The 16,614-nt window shown below is 38.1% G+C and overlaps 1 protein-coding gene across 1 annotated transcript in view; it reads left to right on the top strand.

Moving 5' to 3' along the window:
- Window positions 1–16,614, top strand: part of MCTP1 (multiple C2 and transmembrane domain containing 1) — a 271,275-nt gene that overhangs the window by 227,844 nt on the left and 26,817 nt on the right. The window contains exon 18 of the mRNA XM_005145967.3: window positions 5,691–5,744. Coding sequence (XP_005146024.3) covers window positions 5,691–5,744 — 54 coding nt within the window. The remainder of the gene's footprint in view (window positions 1–5,690; window positions 5,745–16,614) is intronic.

The raw sequence follows: 16,614 nt of genomic DNA, 5'->3' as shown, positions 1-16,614 counted from the left end.
GTTTCAAAGTTCTCTGCAGTCATGGGGTTTTGATTCAATGTGCTTGTACATAACTAGGATGGCACCATAATTTCCAGATAATGAGGTTAGAAGTAATAATTAATTATCTTCTCAGAGATCCTATGCTGTTTGTTAGTCAATAGATCATCTTGAGAATAAATTCAATTTGCACTTAATTTTCAGCTTCCTCAGAAGACTCAGACTTCCTCAGAAACTACAAAAACAGGGTTTCTGTGGCATGCAAATGTGGTGGTTATATTTGCTTCTGCTAACCTGGTATAACATAACTGCACACCACTGCAGCAAAACAGATGTTGCTCCGGCCTCCTGTGGATTATGAATCACAGATTATTTATAGTCTGGGTTCCTCAAAAAGGGTGGAAATGGATCAGGAGCAATGGCAGTACATAGAGATTAGACTGCATACTCCTTCTGATTAATAAGTTTTTAATAGGGCTATTTTGCACAGCAAGTATCTTAACTTTGCAACATTTAAACATCATCTGCTTACTCTTTGGCAGTGAAGTAGCTGACATGCTCTATCTGAGGCCGTCTATGTGCGTATAAGTATTGCATTCAAGGGAGGGTACCAAGAAACAGGTTCTTTCAAGATCTTCTACCAATATGCAGCATATAAGTCTGCGACAAGTGACATTACAGAAGGTCATGTCACTTTTAACTGCTTGCATTAGATCTTTCTGATTTCCCCAGTGCCCTTCCTTTGTTTGATTAATACTACTTGATTTCAAGCAATCTATTAGAAGGCATAATTTCGAGTGAGTATTCCAGAGACAGTCTAGGATTTTTACCACAGAACTTTTAATAAAATAACTCTAATGTTTCATTTTATCTTCCTATACTTTTTCCTGTCCTCCTTGTCTCTCCTCTCCCTCCATAGAATCATAGAATCATAGAATAGTTAGGGTTGGAAAGGACATTAAGATCATCTAGTTCCAACCCCCCCTGCCATGGGCAGGGACACCTCACACTACAGCAAGCCACACAAGGCTTCATCCAACCTGGTCTTGAACACTGCCAGGGATGGAGCATTCACTACCTCCCTGGGCAGCCCATTCCAGTACCTCACCACACTAACAGTAAGGAATTTCTTCCGTATACCGAGTCTAAACCTCTGCTGTTTAAGTTTCAACCCGTTACCCCTTGTTCTATCACTACAGTCCCTAATGAATAGTCCCTCCCCAGCATCCCTGTAGGCCCCCTTCAGATACTGGAAGGCTGCTATGAGGTCTCCACGCAGCCTTCTCTTCTCCAGGCTGAACAGCCCCAACTTCCTTAGCCTGTCTTCATATGGGAGGTGCTTCAGTCCCCTGATCATCTTTGTGGCCTCCTCTGGACTTGTTCTAACAGTTCCATGTCCATTCTCATCTCTCCCCTCCCTCCATCACACCTCCCTCAAGTACAATGCTTGACATAGATATCTGATAACTACTGTGTTCCTTCAAACCAAGGAGCACATGTGCACTTTATTTGAATAGCAATGAGGCAGAATCAAAGGAGAAAAATATCCATTGTAATTTTTTTTCCTACAATATACTTACTACAATGTTACACTGAAATCTGTTCCTCAGCCCCACTGTACCTCTCTTGAAGAGCCATGCTTTATTCTGCAAAAAGAGATCATACTTCAGTAAATGGCTTTTGTAAGGCTTTGGCATGCCAGTTCCTCATATATCATATGATTATGAAGGGTCTGCTTTCTGTGTTTTAATTTATGTCTAAGTTCTGGAAATGCTTGTTATAGCAAACTAATAAATTATATTATTGTGTCCCTATTGTCTGAATGTTCAGGGTTTGTATTTTTATTTTGAACTATTCCTTTTGAATTTCAAGACAAGTGAAAGCATGGGCTATGTTTCATATACTATAAAGAATCATTTATGCATCTTGGGCATAGAATCACCTTTACTACATTTTATTTTGCTGCAATATTTGAATTCTGTTTTCCTTTCCAGACAATTCAGTACTCCAAATCTCAATGTAATTGATTATATGAGTAACCTAGAACAGGAGTACAGAGTGGCAGTGGCTTTTGAATAAAAAAAAAATTGAATGGAGGAGCTGGTAGTCCTGGGCTTCAAGCAATTTAAAGGACTTTTTATGTCCTTTGAATGAGTTAACATTTTGCCACTCTCTAGAAGCTTGTAAAGTAGTTTGAGATCATTAGATGGGGAAGAAAAAAAAAATAAAAAAAATAGTTTAAAGTATTATTATCTGGATAATTTAGAATGGGTATTGTCACGCAAGTGATTTCAGCAAGGTTCCATCATCTGCAACAATTTTAGAGGTTTCCAATTCAGCTAATTATCTCCATGCTAACTTTAGTGCTAATGTGAGATAGGCGTTCTGCTGTTCAATCCTGTCAAGACGAGGAATTTCTGGATGTACATAAAGAGATCTTTAAGTCTCTGGGGATTATTAATGTTGAAAAGTATGAGACCTAGTGTGTTTAGTCAGCTCCAGGTGTAGGCAGTATCTGAGTCAACAGATTCAGGTTTATAGCTTGGGCTTCAGTCACATAATGTTGTAATTACAGACTTTTCTGCATGTAGCAAAACTGATTTAAGAAGTCTTATATCTTGCTGAAGCCCTTAACGGCTTATTTTCATCCTGTCTTTTCAGTTCACCATTTCCTTGTTAGAGCTAATGCTAATGTTTTTGGAGGTGGCTGGTAAACTGGGTCACTGAAATCATCCACCTTAGAAGTTTTAGGGTAGGTAGGTCCTGCACATGGCTCAGGGCAATCACAAGCACAGCTACAGGCTGGGCAGAGACTGAATTGAGAGCAGCCCTGAGAAGAAGGACTTTGGGGATGTTAGTTGTCGAGAAGCTCCCTGTGACCTGGTAGTGTGCTCTTGTAGCCCAGAAGGGCAACCCTGGAAGTGTTTAAGGCCAGGTTATAGACAGCTTGAAGCAGACCAGTACAGTAGAAGGTGTCCTTGAGGTGGCAGGGGATAGGAAGTAGATGGCCTTTAAGGTCCCTTCCAACCTAACCATTCTATGATTCTGTGACACGCTTGTGAGGTGGGCTGATGCCAACCTCTTGAAGTTTAACTATGCCAAGGGCAAGGTCCTACACCTGTGTCAGAGCAATCCCAGACACAGCTACAGGTTGGGCAGAGAAGAGATTCAGAGCAGCTCTGTGGAGAAGGACTTGGGGTGTTGGTCAATGAGAAAATGAACATGAGCCAGCTTCAATGTGCACTCACAGCCCAGAAAGCCAACCGTATCATGGGCTGCATCAAAAGAAGTGTGACCAGCAGGTTGAAGGAGGTGTTCCTGCCCCTCTATTCTGCTCTCTTGAGACATCACTTGGAGTATTGTGTGCAGTTCTGGTGTCCTCAACATAAAAAGGACATGGAACTGTTGGAACAAGTCCAGAGGAGGGCCACGAGGATGATCACGGACTGTAGCACATCCTGTGTGAAGATAGGCTGAGAAAGCTGGGGCTGTTCAGCCTGGAGAAGAGAAGGCTACTTGAAGACCTCATAGCAGCCTTTCGGTATCTGAAGGGGGCCTAAAAGATGCTGGGAAGGGACTCTTCTTTAGGGACTGTAGCGATGGGACAAGGGGTAACAGGTTGAACTTAAACAGGGGAAGTTTGTATTGGATATAAGGAAGAAGATCTTTACTGTAAGGGTCGTGAGGCACTGGAATGGGTTGCCCAGGGAAGTTGTGAATGCTCCATCCTGGCAGTGTTCAAGGCCAGATTGGTCAGAGCCTTGGGTGAGATGGTTTAGTGTGAGGTGTCTTTGCCCATGGTAGGGGGGTTGGAACTAGATGATCTTAATGTCCTTTCCAACCCTAACTGTTCTATGATTTTATAATTCCATATAACTGCCTAGCTTACATCAGATCAGAGGCTGTGGAATATTCCGTTGTCATACTGCTCCTGATAAAATTGTTCTCTGCGCAGGAAAGAATTGAAGAGCAATTGTTCCTTAATCGTTTAGGTCATGCTTCTATGTTGGGGTTTTGGACATGCTAACTCTTCACCATTTCTTTGTGTTTCTAGTTCTTTTGGTTATAAGTTTCAGGACAGAGCAGGTAGCAGACAGAATTGGAGGCTACTTCCCCTCCAAAATCCCAGGCTTATTGTCAGAGAGATTTCGGGACTGAGTTCAGTCAAGGATGAGCAGGTGGAACTAAAAATGTTTTGAATTCTGCAGTTGACTTACATGTGTGCAGGGTGCTCTTCTAGACATGCACATTGAGTACACCTACGTGTCACTCACATCTTACGTGTGCCCATGTAACATGATTAACTGGAAGCTTCATGATGATTGAGTTACCTCAGAGAAAGGCATCTGATACACACCCATTTCACTTTTAAGTTCTCTTGCCTGAATTTGGCTCTTGAATAGTGTTCAAGTCCATTTAGTTTTTGGACAGGGAGTTGGACTTAATGAAAATATCCTTGCAGCAGTGTTTGTTAGAGATGATCATAAAGTTTTATTTTTAATGTGTTGTCTTAAATGTCAAGTACCCTATAACTTTTGTAGCTTCACTATATAACAAAGTGAACTATTTCATTTCAGCTGGTTTCAAGTATCTATAACAAGCACAAGTATTAATGTATCATACCAACAAGTTTTTCCTTCTCTTGTCCTTTTTATGTGTATTTTACAGTACATAGTTCAAACTTTTTGCATCCGTAATATGAGACTGAGCTAGGTAGATCTTTGCAGACCTTCATTATGGCTGTTCTTACATCCTCGTAAGTCCTTAAATAATGATAAATAAGTATAAATAATGATCTAAAGTGTCACATTTTTTTCTGGTTATAAAGAGGTACAACTTCATTTCAATTCCATGAATACAAAATTTTTCCCGGAGGGTGGGCTGAAGACTTGGTCACAGTGTTATGAGAGAGGGATTTTTGAGTTTTTTGTTAAAATCTGTCTCTGACCTCAGAAAATCACTCAATCTCTCTGTAAACTAGATTTAACAGTGGTTCATTTGATGCTTATGGTGTGATTAATAATTACTAATATTTGTAGAATGAATTGCATGTATGTGTTTATTTGATAGTGTTACACTGAATAGTCTTTAAATGGAAGAATACCTAGAGGCAGACACAGCAACTGGAGCTAGCAATGAATGTGCATAAGATCATATGCACAGATCGTATAAAATCACTAGCAAGAAACAATGCTAATGCTGATAGAGCTTATGGTATATATCATTGTTGTAGATCATAAGGAGATAAGCCAATATAAGTTTATTCCAAGTTTTGTACTCTTCAAAAATCTCTTGGTGAATTCTGTAAATTCTATTTTAAACGTTGCATTTTTCTGTAGGTAACAGTAAATAAAAGAAAGCAAGCATCTGCGTGTGTTGCATGCGCACCGGTGGAGCTAGCAAAGGATTCCTTTAGTTAAAATAATCATACATTGAGTTTTGAATTACCTTTTAAATACTTAAACTGTCAAGCAAGCATTTTGTGCAGGAAGGGTTTTCAGTATATAATTCCCAAAGGTAGGTCAATTAAAGCTGCAACACTTTCCTGAATTTGAATCTCTAGATCAACTGTTTTTTTCCTAGTTGTACATTTTCCTTCTGTGCATTTATTTCAAACGTTAATAAAGTTTTCATCTACAAAAGGTTCAGAATTGACAGAACAAAACTCTTCCTTTTTAAATCATGACAACTACTACTGTTTCTGTCTGCAGGTAGTGGAGGACATGCTAGAGGACGAGGAAGAAGAGGATGACAGAGATGACAAGGTAATTATCTTTCCTAGCACTTGGGTAACTGGGGAGGAGAAAATTTAGACGTGACACTTTTACAGACAGCTAAAAAAGGAGTTGAAGTGTTTTAGTTCAGAAAATCGGACGGAGCTGTTTGTCATCCTAACAATGCTACAGTGCGTTGCAGGAAAGGACAGAGGACTATAAATCCTGCTTTTCTTGGTGTTTTTTTTTTTTTTTCTTGGTCCAAAGCTGGACCATTTTTTTCTGCCAGGAACAAAAATAATTCAGCCTGTCTGGAGCTTGATAGCTCTTGTGAAGATAACTGCAGTGACAACTGTTTTTGAAGGACAAAAATTTGTCCTGAGTATTACAAATAGGGCTGCACTTTAGGGGAAAAATGGTGCAGCAATAGCAACTCCATACTGGTTAAAAGTGGGATATTGACATGTATAATTTTCAGGGAATTACTTGCCAGAAGAACGGCTGAAATTTCTTGCATGCTGTTTGACATTTAAATAACCACAATGCTTATAGACATCCACTTGATTTGAAGTTGGCATTGTGGCCCAGCAAGCCAGAATTCTGATGCAGATCATTCAGTTATTTGAGCAAACATGGTTCTGTTTGGAAGCAGCTGGTTGGGTTGAGGATTGCAACCACAGTAAATAACAGCTCATTTCCACATCTTATTGAGCCAAGCCATGGGACCCCTTGGATTGCTTGTCCCCCAGGGAGAGGGAAAAGCCAGAGAAAAGAAATTAGAATGACCTTGCACCACTGAAGCAATGGCAGATACTGGCAGAACAGCTTTCTGGTGAGAAGAGTACAGTGAAGACAGCCCCATTGTTGCTGGTGTTTTCATACCAGGAAGGTGATATTTGTGGAAGAAAAGGGGGAAAAAATTGTAATTTTGCAAGAACTCTGAATTAAAATACAGATGATTTTGACCTTCACAGATGTTACCACACTTCTGTTGTAGTACAGCAATGATTTTTTTCTTTTTTTTCAAGAGGAGAAAAGAAGGGCGTCTTAATTTATGCTCTTGACCTTTGTTTCTAGTTGAGATGTACAGTTATATACCACTGTAAGAACTCATATGCTGGCAGCAGCATTTGAAATGTCAGAAAATTCACTGTGATTAGTTAATCCTCTGAATTATTATTTTTCTGTTAGCTAACACCTAAGATCTGAGAGATGATAAAAAAGGAGTATTTTGCTCATTGCATTGCCAGCTCAAATATTTTACAATTGACAGAAAGTTATTATGTGATATTCTTCTGTACATCACTTAAATTGTTAGCTACATCATTTAAGAATCAGCAAACACTGTAGTAAAAAACCCTTCTTTTACAAAACACATATGTGATGGTTTTTAACACTAAACGATATGAGAATACACTTCTGGCAATAAAATATATGATTTATTGCAAAGGTCAGTCATGTATCTGTGGAGAGCTTGTATTTTAACTTAACATGCTGGCTTTCCTGATAAACACTGATCTGCCATTAATTTGAGTCCATTTTCCCTAGTTTCTCCCTCTTTTATTATTAGAGCTGGTGCGAAAGTATCATCCCAGTAACATGTGTATTCCTGGGTATTTTAATCACTGTGATTAGCTCACAAAGAGTAGTGTTTGACTGCTTTCAGTTTAAGCCAGCCTATAGACTTACTGCATAGTGTTTTCTGGAAAATGCTAAACAAATTCGTTTTAAAGGGAAGATGAGGGAGGGGGTCAGCCCTCTCTTTTCCTCCCAAGCTCCCAGGTGATTAGCAGATGGCGGGCAAAACATACTCAGTTAGAAATATCAGTGTAGGTTTCAATGCTGTGATCTAATATTCACCTTTCTCAAATTGACACAAAAGTTAAAAAAAAAATTTCTACACCTAGTTACCAAGGTTGAATAAAAGTGAGTACTGACATTACCGTGTGCATTCAGTGAGCCCTTTTAAGAGCTGTCTTTCTATACAGAAGGTGTTTAGGTTGATTTTTATAAATTCAAAGCTGTCTTCATCATTGCAAACATTTTGAGTTCTCGTGATTGAATATGCTCTTTGAATGGAAAAAGAAAATCACACTTTTTAAAGTAAGCATGTATGGACTACCATGTACATTCAGTGCTCTGTACAGTGGGTGGGTGTTATTTTGCACTGGGTGAAACTGTAAAACATCAACACATCATTAGGACTGAACTGTTTGTTGTAGGAAAATGGTAGGGTGTTTTTTCTTTTCGCATGTATGAGACATACTGTGAACTACTGCTGTCCCTCTTAAATCTCTTTGTTGAAGTTGAAGGGTGCAGTTTCCTATGATTTTATTTCATATAGGTGTTTTCTTAAAGCCATGTCCAAAATGGAGTTTTGTGAGAAAACGTGTATGTTTTGTAACACCACGTGGTAGTTGCCTCTGACTTTTCCTATTTCTTTTTTTTTCGTATGTTATAATAGAAAACTCAGGTAAATGGGTCTTCTAATGCAATAAAAGTAAAAAGATTAATAAATGTGCCAAAGCCTCACTTTAATTGAAACTGAAGCATATGTTGCAAGTATGTAAAACACGTCCCAGATATCTGACCATGGCCAGTGTCTTTGCTTTCCCTGATAATCACAAGGCAGCTATTAGTACTGTAACCTTTGGACTTAACAGTAAATAGTCTATTACATGTTTTCCATTCAGTAAAGACCCCTTGCAGGCTTTACCTAAGCTTATCCATATGTTTTCATTTAGCAGATTGTTGGGTGATTATGAAAAGTGTCTTTCTTTAGAGCCAGCTTAGATATTAGTCACTTGCTCCCAGTGAAAGGGTAATTTTTTGGCTACTTGATGAGGTCCAGGTGGGCATGCACTGATGTAAGTTATGGGACATGTGATGAAGGGACGCTGCTCGACAACTCAAAATTGCAGTTACAAGAGTAATAAACTGGGCATGATGAATGCTCATGTGTATGCAATTAGTTAAAATAATGTGGTTTATGAATATTAGTGTCGTGTAATACTGAGAGGAATTTGACAAGGTGGATCAGTACTTACCACATTGTTAGGGATTTTATTGACTTCTTTTCCACCTTGTGCTGTTTGTTAAAGTAGACGGGACTGTCAATTTAAGGTAGCAGGAAGTTGTTTTGGGGTTTTTTTTAGTTTTTTTACTGGAGAATATTAACTTTCATGTTCAGTTACAGTATGCCTAATAAGACAGCAGGTACACTTCTTATATCAGTCACAAAGTGGTGCTTAGCAGCTGAACACTTTTTCCCCTATTTTTATTTCTTTGTCCTGTTATGTATTTAAAAACTGTCCATAATTTAATACTTTTTTTCCCAAGAAATGACACTAGATTCTTCATTCCATATGTTCTGTACTGCTTGCAAAACCTATGCCAACCACAGATTTACAGTTTAATCTAATTTCACTCCTGTCTCTTTTTTGTTGTTTCTTGTCTCCCTTCTAAACACTGGCTTATGCACTATCTTAGCAAAAAATAGTCACTTAAATTGCATGAAGTCATCAACAAGCTATCAAAAGGATTTTCACACAGTTATGTTATAATAATGTAGTGGTCAATATGCATAATCTACGTGTATAGGATTTTTGTTTGTCTTTCAAGAAGTGCTTTACCCATTTAACAAGCTCCAGATAAGATTTCAAATGATCACAAAGAATCTCAATTCAGCATTTTCTGGGAAGTCCTCAGCATGCCACAGAATTGGGCCAGTGAGCAATGCTACTATTGCAGATTTAAGTGGAAGAAGATGCATGGCATGAGCACTATTTTATTTTACCTTTTTATTAACAGTAATAATATTTTATTAATACAAAATATTCAAATCATTTGTGCCCTTGACTACTCTCTCTAGACTTTTGTTCTTTGGAAAATTCTTTGCAGTTCTGAGTCAATGTTACTACCTTTCAAGATAACTAGAAGCTTTTATAATGAACAATAGTTGAGTCAAATTAAATTATATTTTAGAGCTGTTAACCATCCCTGCTGAGAAGTATCAACTTTGTTTTCAGACCAAGATATGTTCCTAGCCTGTCTTAGAAACATGCCCTGCATTTGCCAAGATGATGAGAAGGAAGAAAGATAACTCCAATGTAGGCTATATTTTTGTATCTTGTAACAGAGAAAATTGTAGTCTATTGTAGTGGCAGTTGTTTCCTGTAAAATAAATGGGAGGAAAACTATAAAGAAATAGAGAGTGGAGTGAGGAGAAAACTCTAGAATGAATAAATCCATAGATTCACCTTTAGCTTGATTCCATGACATTCTACATGAATGTAGCACCTAAATACCAACTGTAAATTAAAACTGAGTAGCTTTCAGTGAAAACTGTAACTTCATATGAAACTGCTGTCCCTTAAAAGCTTAGCTAGGCTATGTGTACTTATCAAACAAGCCTACAACGGGGCAATCTACAGTACATAGCTGCAGAGGTCAAACTTGTCAGTGCAGTTTGGGTTCAGCTCAGCTTAGTTATTCATATAGAGGTGGTGATAGAAAGCATGTGATTTTTATCAAAATCATGCATAATAGGAAGGAATGATGATGTCGACTGCTTCAATGCATACACTGGGTATCAGCTGTGGCTGTTTCTGATCACTGGATCACCCCAAAGTCACTTTTGTCAGGATGTACTTTGGATCGTGTGGAGCCTTTGCACCAGAACTTCCACAAAGAGCAGTTTTCACCCTGCCTCATTCTGGAGCATGAGATATGCTTTGTGATCAAAGTGTACAGCTTTGAAGACAGGTGACTTGGACAGCCTTCTGAGCAGCTTAGTTTTACTGAGATCAGACTTCTTCATGCTGGTGAAGTCCTGAAATACTGTCAAAAGTAGCAGAGTAGAATGAGTATTACTGACATCAGAATCTGAGATTTATATATGAAGTTTGGCACTCAAGGAGGTGTATGTGTGAGATGATCCCTGGGGGACTTTGGGTCTAAAAACTGTTGAATGAATTACACTCATCCATGTACATAGGATTTTTTTACCTGTGACTAATACAGTGTGGGTAATGTTCCTCATTTATTAAGTAATCCAAGTATAATTCAATGAATTATTAAATCAAATGAAGAATATGTCTTAATTATGTTAGCTGCTTCAGAGTATGACATGATTTTGTCCTACAGGTTTCCTCTACCCTGAATATTATTTCTTAATTTAACTAAGCAGATTGAAATTTTTTGAGACCAAGCAAAGGTTTGTTTTCAACTAGCTCCTCAAAAAGTAACTTTATAAAATGGTATATAGTAAAAACATCTGTACGGTCTTCTTTGTGGCTCAGGGGAGATGAATTAAGAGTGTTGAGGAAACAACCAAAAACTTTTACTGCTGGTTCTCTTTGAAACCTTTGTACATGTTCAGGTTGGTTTACTCCTGAGCTCCAAAGGTCTCCAACTCTTATGTGGCTTTAAAAGTGGTGAGAATAGATCATTCTTCGTTATTTAACAGAATTTTTTAACCTAGTTTCACGATGAATTATAGTCTGTTTAAGCTGCTGCCATTAGCAACTTGCGATTTGCAAGTGCTCAATATGAGGTTTTATGGGCTTGGAGCAACCTGGTCCAGTAGAAGTTGTCCCTCCCCATGGTAGAGTGTTAGAACTAGATGAGCTTTAAGGTTCCTTCCAACCCAAACATTCTAGGATTTTATGACTCTAAGCAATCCATGTAGTATCTAAGTATTTGCTAGTGACCTGAATATTTCTCCAGGTTTCTCCACAGTTCCCCATTTTAACCTTCTAAAGAACAGCACCAAACACCTGTTTTAGAAAGATGCCATTTGAACTTGCTCTTCAGCAACACGTAGAGTCCATAATACATTATTCTTCATCTGAGTCCCACAGAAAGCACAGAGTAATGGGTAAGAGAACTTTGGAAGCCTGGTAGAAGAAAAGTGATGTTTGAGATGTACTAGCATGAGGATGAATTCTGCATGGGCGCAGTCCGTGGTGGCAGATATGTGGCTGCCACAGTGTCTGTGAATGAGAATGAAGGACCAGTGAGGTGATGTTGTGAGAGAAGACCGTGTCCATCATTGCAGCTCTCTGCAAAATGAGTGGCATGTCATGTCCTGGGTTTTCAGCTGAGGTTTTATGCTGAGGGTCACAACACACACAACTCAAAAATCTACTTTTTAAGCTAGGTGTGTGCCTTTGACTTCAGTGAAATGTGAGAAAAATTTTAAGCTGAACTGCAAAAAATTGCCATGACATTTTATCTGGAATTGCTGTGCTTTATGGTGGAAAAGAGCATCCTTTTAGTGGGGCTGGGACATCAGCTGCTGCTGCCTAGCATGGACTCATAAGAGGTCAACTGTTGGAGCCCAGTGCTGGCAAAAGAAATGGATTTTCAGCGTATTTACTGACTATTATGTTGAGGTGCACATCAAGGGAATAAATGCCCACCCACAAGCCTTGTAAGAGCAGTTCTAAGTCAAGGAGTCTGAGGGAGCAAGAGGAGGGACACAGAGAGAGGTGTAGACAAAAAACAATGTAGAGACAAATTAAGGAGCAGGGGTGGCTGGATGCTGGGCAGACAGGAGTGTGGGCAAGGATGCTGGGATATACATCAGAAGACAGATAGAATACACACAGTGCTGGGTGGAGATGTGCTGGGGAGTAGGCATGGACTGATCGTCCATGATGCAGGCATGTGCAGAGCTTACCTTAAATCTCACATATTGTAATTTTGGAGCATTTGGCTTTGTCGTTTCACGATTTTGGATGTAGTCTTTGGTGTATGGTCAAAAATTAGAATTTATGGAATGTGGAAAGGAGTAAATGGTTGTTTCAGCATTCTGGCTTAGTATTAAATGTGACATAAACATTTGGGTGGTATCTGTACTATCTGCATGATCAGCAAATGAATGTTTGACTGGTTTGGGAGCCATTGAGGTAATACGATAGGTTAACATACAGCTGTAGCAGTCTGATAATGCAGTGTTTTTATTGATTGTCTGAGTAACTACACCAGGTATTATGTTTGCTTGTCACAGTGCTTAGTGCCTGGGGTAGTTGAGCAAGTTACTGTTCCACTGAGTTGACCCCAAACTCCCAAAGTCTTTCAAGCAAACTCCTCAAGTTTCATACACTGGCAATTCCTTTCCTTTTCTAATGGGCTATATTAAAGAAAACGTGTCACCTTTTGCACCATGTAATACTAAATCAGATCAGAATTCATGCACAGTTATGTCAGTGGAAATTTAATATTGCAGACCTGCTTATCTTGAGATAGCACATGGAAAAATAAACTTGCATAACTGACAACTGACTTGATTCTACTGGTAAGTTATTTGTATGTGGTTGAGCCAAGGAATATATATAGGGTATTTTCATACATCTCAAAAAACTTACAAGACAAATGGCTAATAAAGTATTGTTTCTCCTAAATCTTTTCTCTTTTTATCATTTCATGACCTGCTCAATTACTAAAGTAATGAAGTCCAGGATGGGAAAAACAGATTTTATGTTAGCAAACTGGTTTTTGTTCTGAGGGCTAACAAGTTCAGAAAAACAAAATGGACACCACTCATTTATGTAATGTTACAGATACCTAACAGCATCTAGGTAGCGTAGAACTCTGAGAGAAAAACGTTCTATTGAAAAAGCATTACTTTCTATTTTTCTTTAACAGTGTGAAGAATTCAGAACATTGTTGCTAATCTGAAGCTTTCTTGCAATCAGAAATAGTAATTTGAGATCTATTGTTCAGCAGATGTGCTTTTTAGTGTTTTACACAAAAAAATGGTGAAATTCCTCCTACCTTCAGAATATACATCTGTGGTTTTGCCCTTTAACTTATGGTATTAGCTATAATTTAAAATGAAATATGGAAAAGCTGTTCACCTTTAATTTAAATTCACCTGTAATTTAAATTTTAAATACCAATATGGAAAGTGTATCTAGAAATCCTTTGGAATACCATCTCTGCTGCTGAGTAGGAGGTTAATTAGTGGTTGGAATGGTTATTTTTTTTTGTTTGTTTCTTTGGTTGGTTTGTTTTGTTGTGTGTGTAAGTTGGTATGGCTTTTTTTTGAGGGGGGGTGGGTTTGGTTTGTTTTTTTGTTGTTGTTGTTGTTGTGTTTTTTTAATTTTGGAAGGAATTTGAAAATTTGAAGGAATTTGAAATTTTTGCATAAGTTTCTGTGCACCAAAGCATCTTGCTGTCTATTATGTGAAGACCCAGGGCTGCTTTCCTTCGCACTCTCAACGAACAAACGCTGCCTGAATATTTTAGATCAACACTTAGCATAAAGCAAAGATCCAGAAGGAGTTTACGCAGCTATTTTTTATTTACACACCCCTACGTTTTGATAGAGGAATGGTTTGTATAGCATTCATTGTGGCTTCTGGACAGTCTATTAAAAATTAAGATTTTATAGTATGTTCTGGGAATGCTTGAAGCTGCATTACGAGAAATCACATTATATAATGTTAGAGGCCAAGAGCCAGTTTGTTACTAAATAGTTTTTCAAACATTGTTAGGTTGTATATTCCTTTTCACCCACCTTCTTCAGAATATGATTCAGAAGAAGCTGTTTTCTAACACCGTGATATTAAAAAAAAAAAATCAACAAACAAAAAAAAGATCATGCTGATTTTTGAAGTCTTAACATATAAATACAAAAATATCATTTCCTGAAAGTGCTGAAGATTTTTTCATTTCCCATGAAATGTTGTCTGTTTGATAATGAACTGAAAGTGTTGAGATAACAGCTGCAGGTAGTAATTTTCTTGGTTTGCTTTTGCAAGTCAGTGCCCACAGACTAGGGAGAGGAACTGCAATGGCCCACTGAAAGTTGCTTTCAAGTGAGACTAAAAGCTCTTTTCAAAATAATCTAATCAAGAGTGTAATTAACACTGTGCTCCAGCAAAGCTTACCAAACAAACACAGGCCACCTTAAGGTGTGAAATGCTGTTTTGGGGGTTGTATTGTTCCAGGAGATTGGTCTCACCCCTGTGCACAGAGAGGCACAATGTTCCTCAAACTGGGCATCTTGGAAAGGAAAACATAACAGTTTGGACCAGGAGGATGTTTTCTTCTGATGCCAGTTAGACATCAGGGACTGCTCATCCATGGGCTGTAGCCCCCAGAAGCCACAAACAAAACCTAGCAGAGACAGAGCAACACTTCCTGCTGTTGAAGCTCCCCCCAAAAAAATTGTTGAAAAACCTCTTTCCTAGTAATTCAGGTATTTTGCATTGTGTCTATTGATTCTGTCAAAGAACAGCACAACCCCCTCCTGGGAGCCTGCTGAAAGAGTAGTACAGGGAAAGTTCAACATGTTTTGTACCTGTAAATTATTGTTTTGATAACAAGTTCAGGTATCACCACAGACATAATGTATTGAGTTTGAAGAAATACTATTTCATTTTAAAATCAGATTAGCATTAAAATACAAGGGAAAATAGACCATTATGCAAGATTTTATGGAGTGTGTAGAACAAAGTGAGATTCTTTCTCCAGATGACCAAATTACAGGGTTATAAAGCACAGAAAGTAATTACTGAACCCTGGAGAGTTTTTTGAATCAAATATATTGGGGTTTTAAGTTATTTTTCCTGCAATATACTGTTTATTTCTTATTGTTAGATTGGTAGAAGAAACTTCCTTTGCTGTTGGCTTTTTTTCTTTTCTGTGGCTTGGGGATCAAGTTATTGATTACCCACTAATCCCGAAATCCTTTAATTTTTGCTCTGCAATTCACATTTTGATGACAACTAGGACACTGGAATATCTATTTTCGTCAAAGTTTGTTTGGGGAAAGAAATAGTTTAAGTATTGTTCTTCCAGGTCATTCACAAGTATTACTTGAGGGATATCAAGCATGCAGGAATGTTTTACGGAATTTTCTTCTTTATTCTCATTTTAATATTGTGATTATGTGACTACTGTTTTAATGTATGATTTCAGATTGTTAAGATTCAGCAGTCTATCCATGTGTCCAGAGCTAGAGAAAGAAAGGTCTTTTCTCCTTCCTTTAAATATTTCTTCTCCTATGTCAAAACCCTGGGGGAGCAAGTCCATGAATGGTATTATTTGTCACAAGTATTAATAGTTCTAGGAAATTACTGTTTCATAATGAGAAGCACAATGGAGTAACTCTGAACAAATATGGGAAGAGTGAGTCAGGGGAAAAGGTACAGAGGAGGCAGAGAGGATAAAAGAAAGAGTCTGTATGATGTATTTCACTGGGATAGATGAAGACAATGGATGAAGGACTTGCAAGGACATTGTCTGCAGAGCTCTGTATTTGTGGGACACTTCGAATGTATAATTTGCATGAATTATGTCTCTTAAGGTAATAAGCAGACAGCAACTTGGAATTTGTGGCCAAGTTAATACAGATCAGTACACAAGGTGTTTTGGTTTTTTTCTCCACAAAATGCATTGAAGCTCACAAACCCTATGTGATCTGTGCTCCCAATTCCTCTGGGAGGAAAGGATGGCCAGAAACATCCGGTGCCTGTAGTTTCACAACAGATTGCTTGAAGATCCAAGGTTAAAATAAAAATGTACTAAAAATAGATAAAAAGAATTTGACCAAACTGGATTACAAAGTCAATTAAGACTTGGTTTCCAAAATCAGTATCAGGACTTGGGCATCTAGGATGGGTTCAGTACCTCCAGTCACCTTCCCAGGAAGCTGAAGAGAGTTGGAGAAATTTGTTTTCAGAATCTGAATGTGAAAAACTGCCACAAAATACAATATTACCATTTAAAAGAAACTTAAACAAATAAATAATAGAGTCTGCAGTCAAGTGCTATCTTACATTATGTTCTTTTTTTTTTTTTTAATAATTCCATTTACAAGTATGAGATCTGTAATGACTTCCAGAGAGTCTAAAAGGACATATTTCCTCAAAGATGAAACTAAACAGCAGAAACGCTGCTATGGTTATGC

The sequence above is a fragment of the Melopsittacus undulatus genome, chromosome Z, assembly GCF_012275295.1.
Source record: "Melopsittacus undulatus isolate bMelUnd1 chromosome Z, bMelUnd1.mat.Z, whole genome shotgun sequence".
In the NCBI taxonomy this organism is placed as follows: domain Eukaryota; kingdom Metazoa; phylum Chordata; class Aves; order Psittaciformes; family Psittaculidae; genus Melopsittacus; species Melopsittacus undulatus.
Note: the sequence above shows the minus strand (reverse complement) of the source record. Positions and strands in the feature narration are given on the sequence as shown.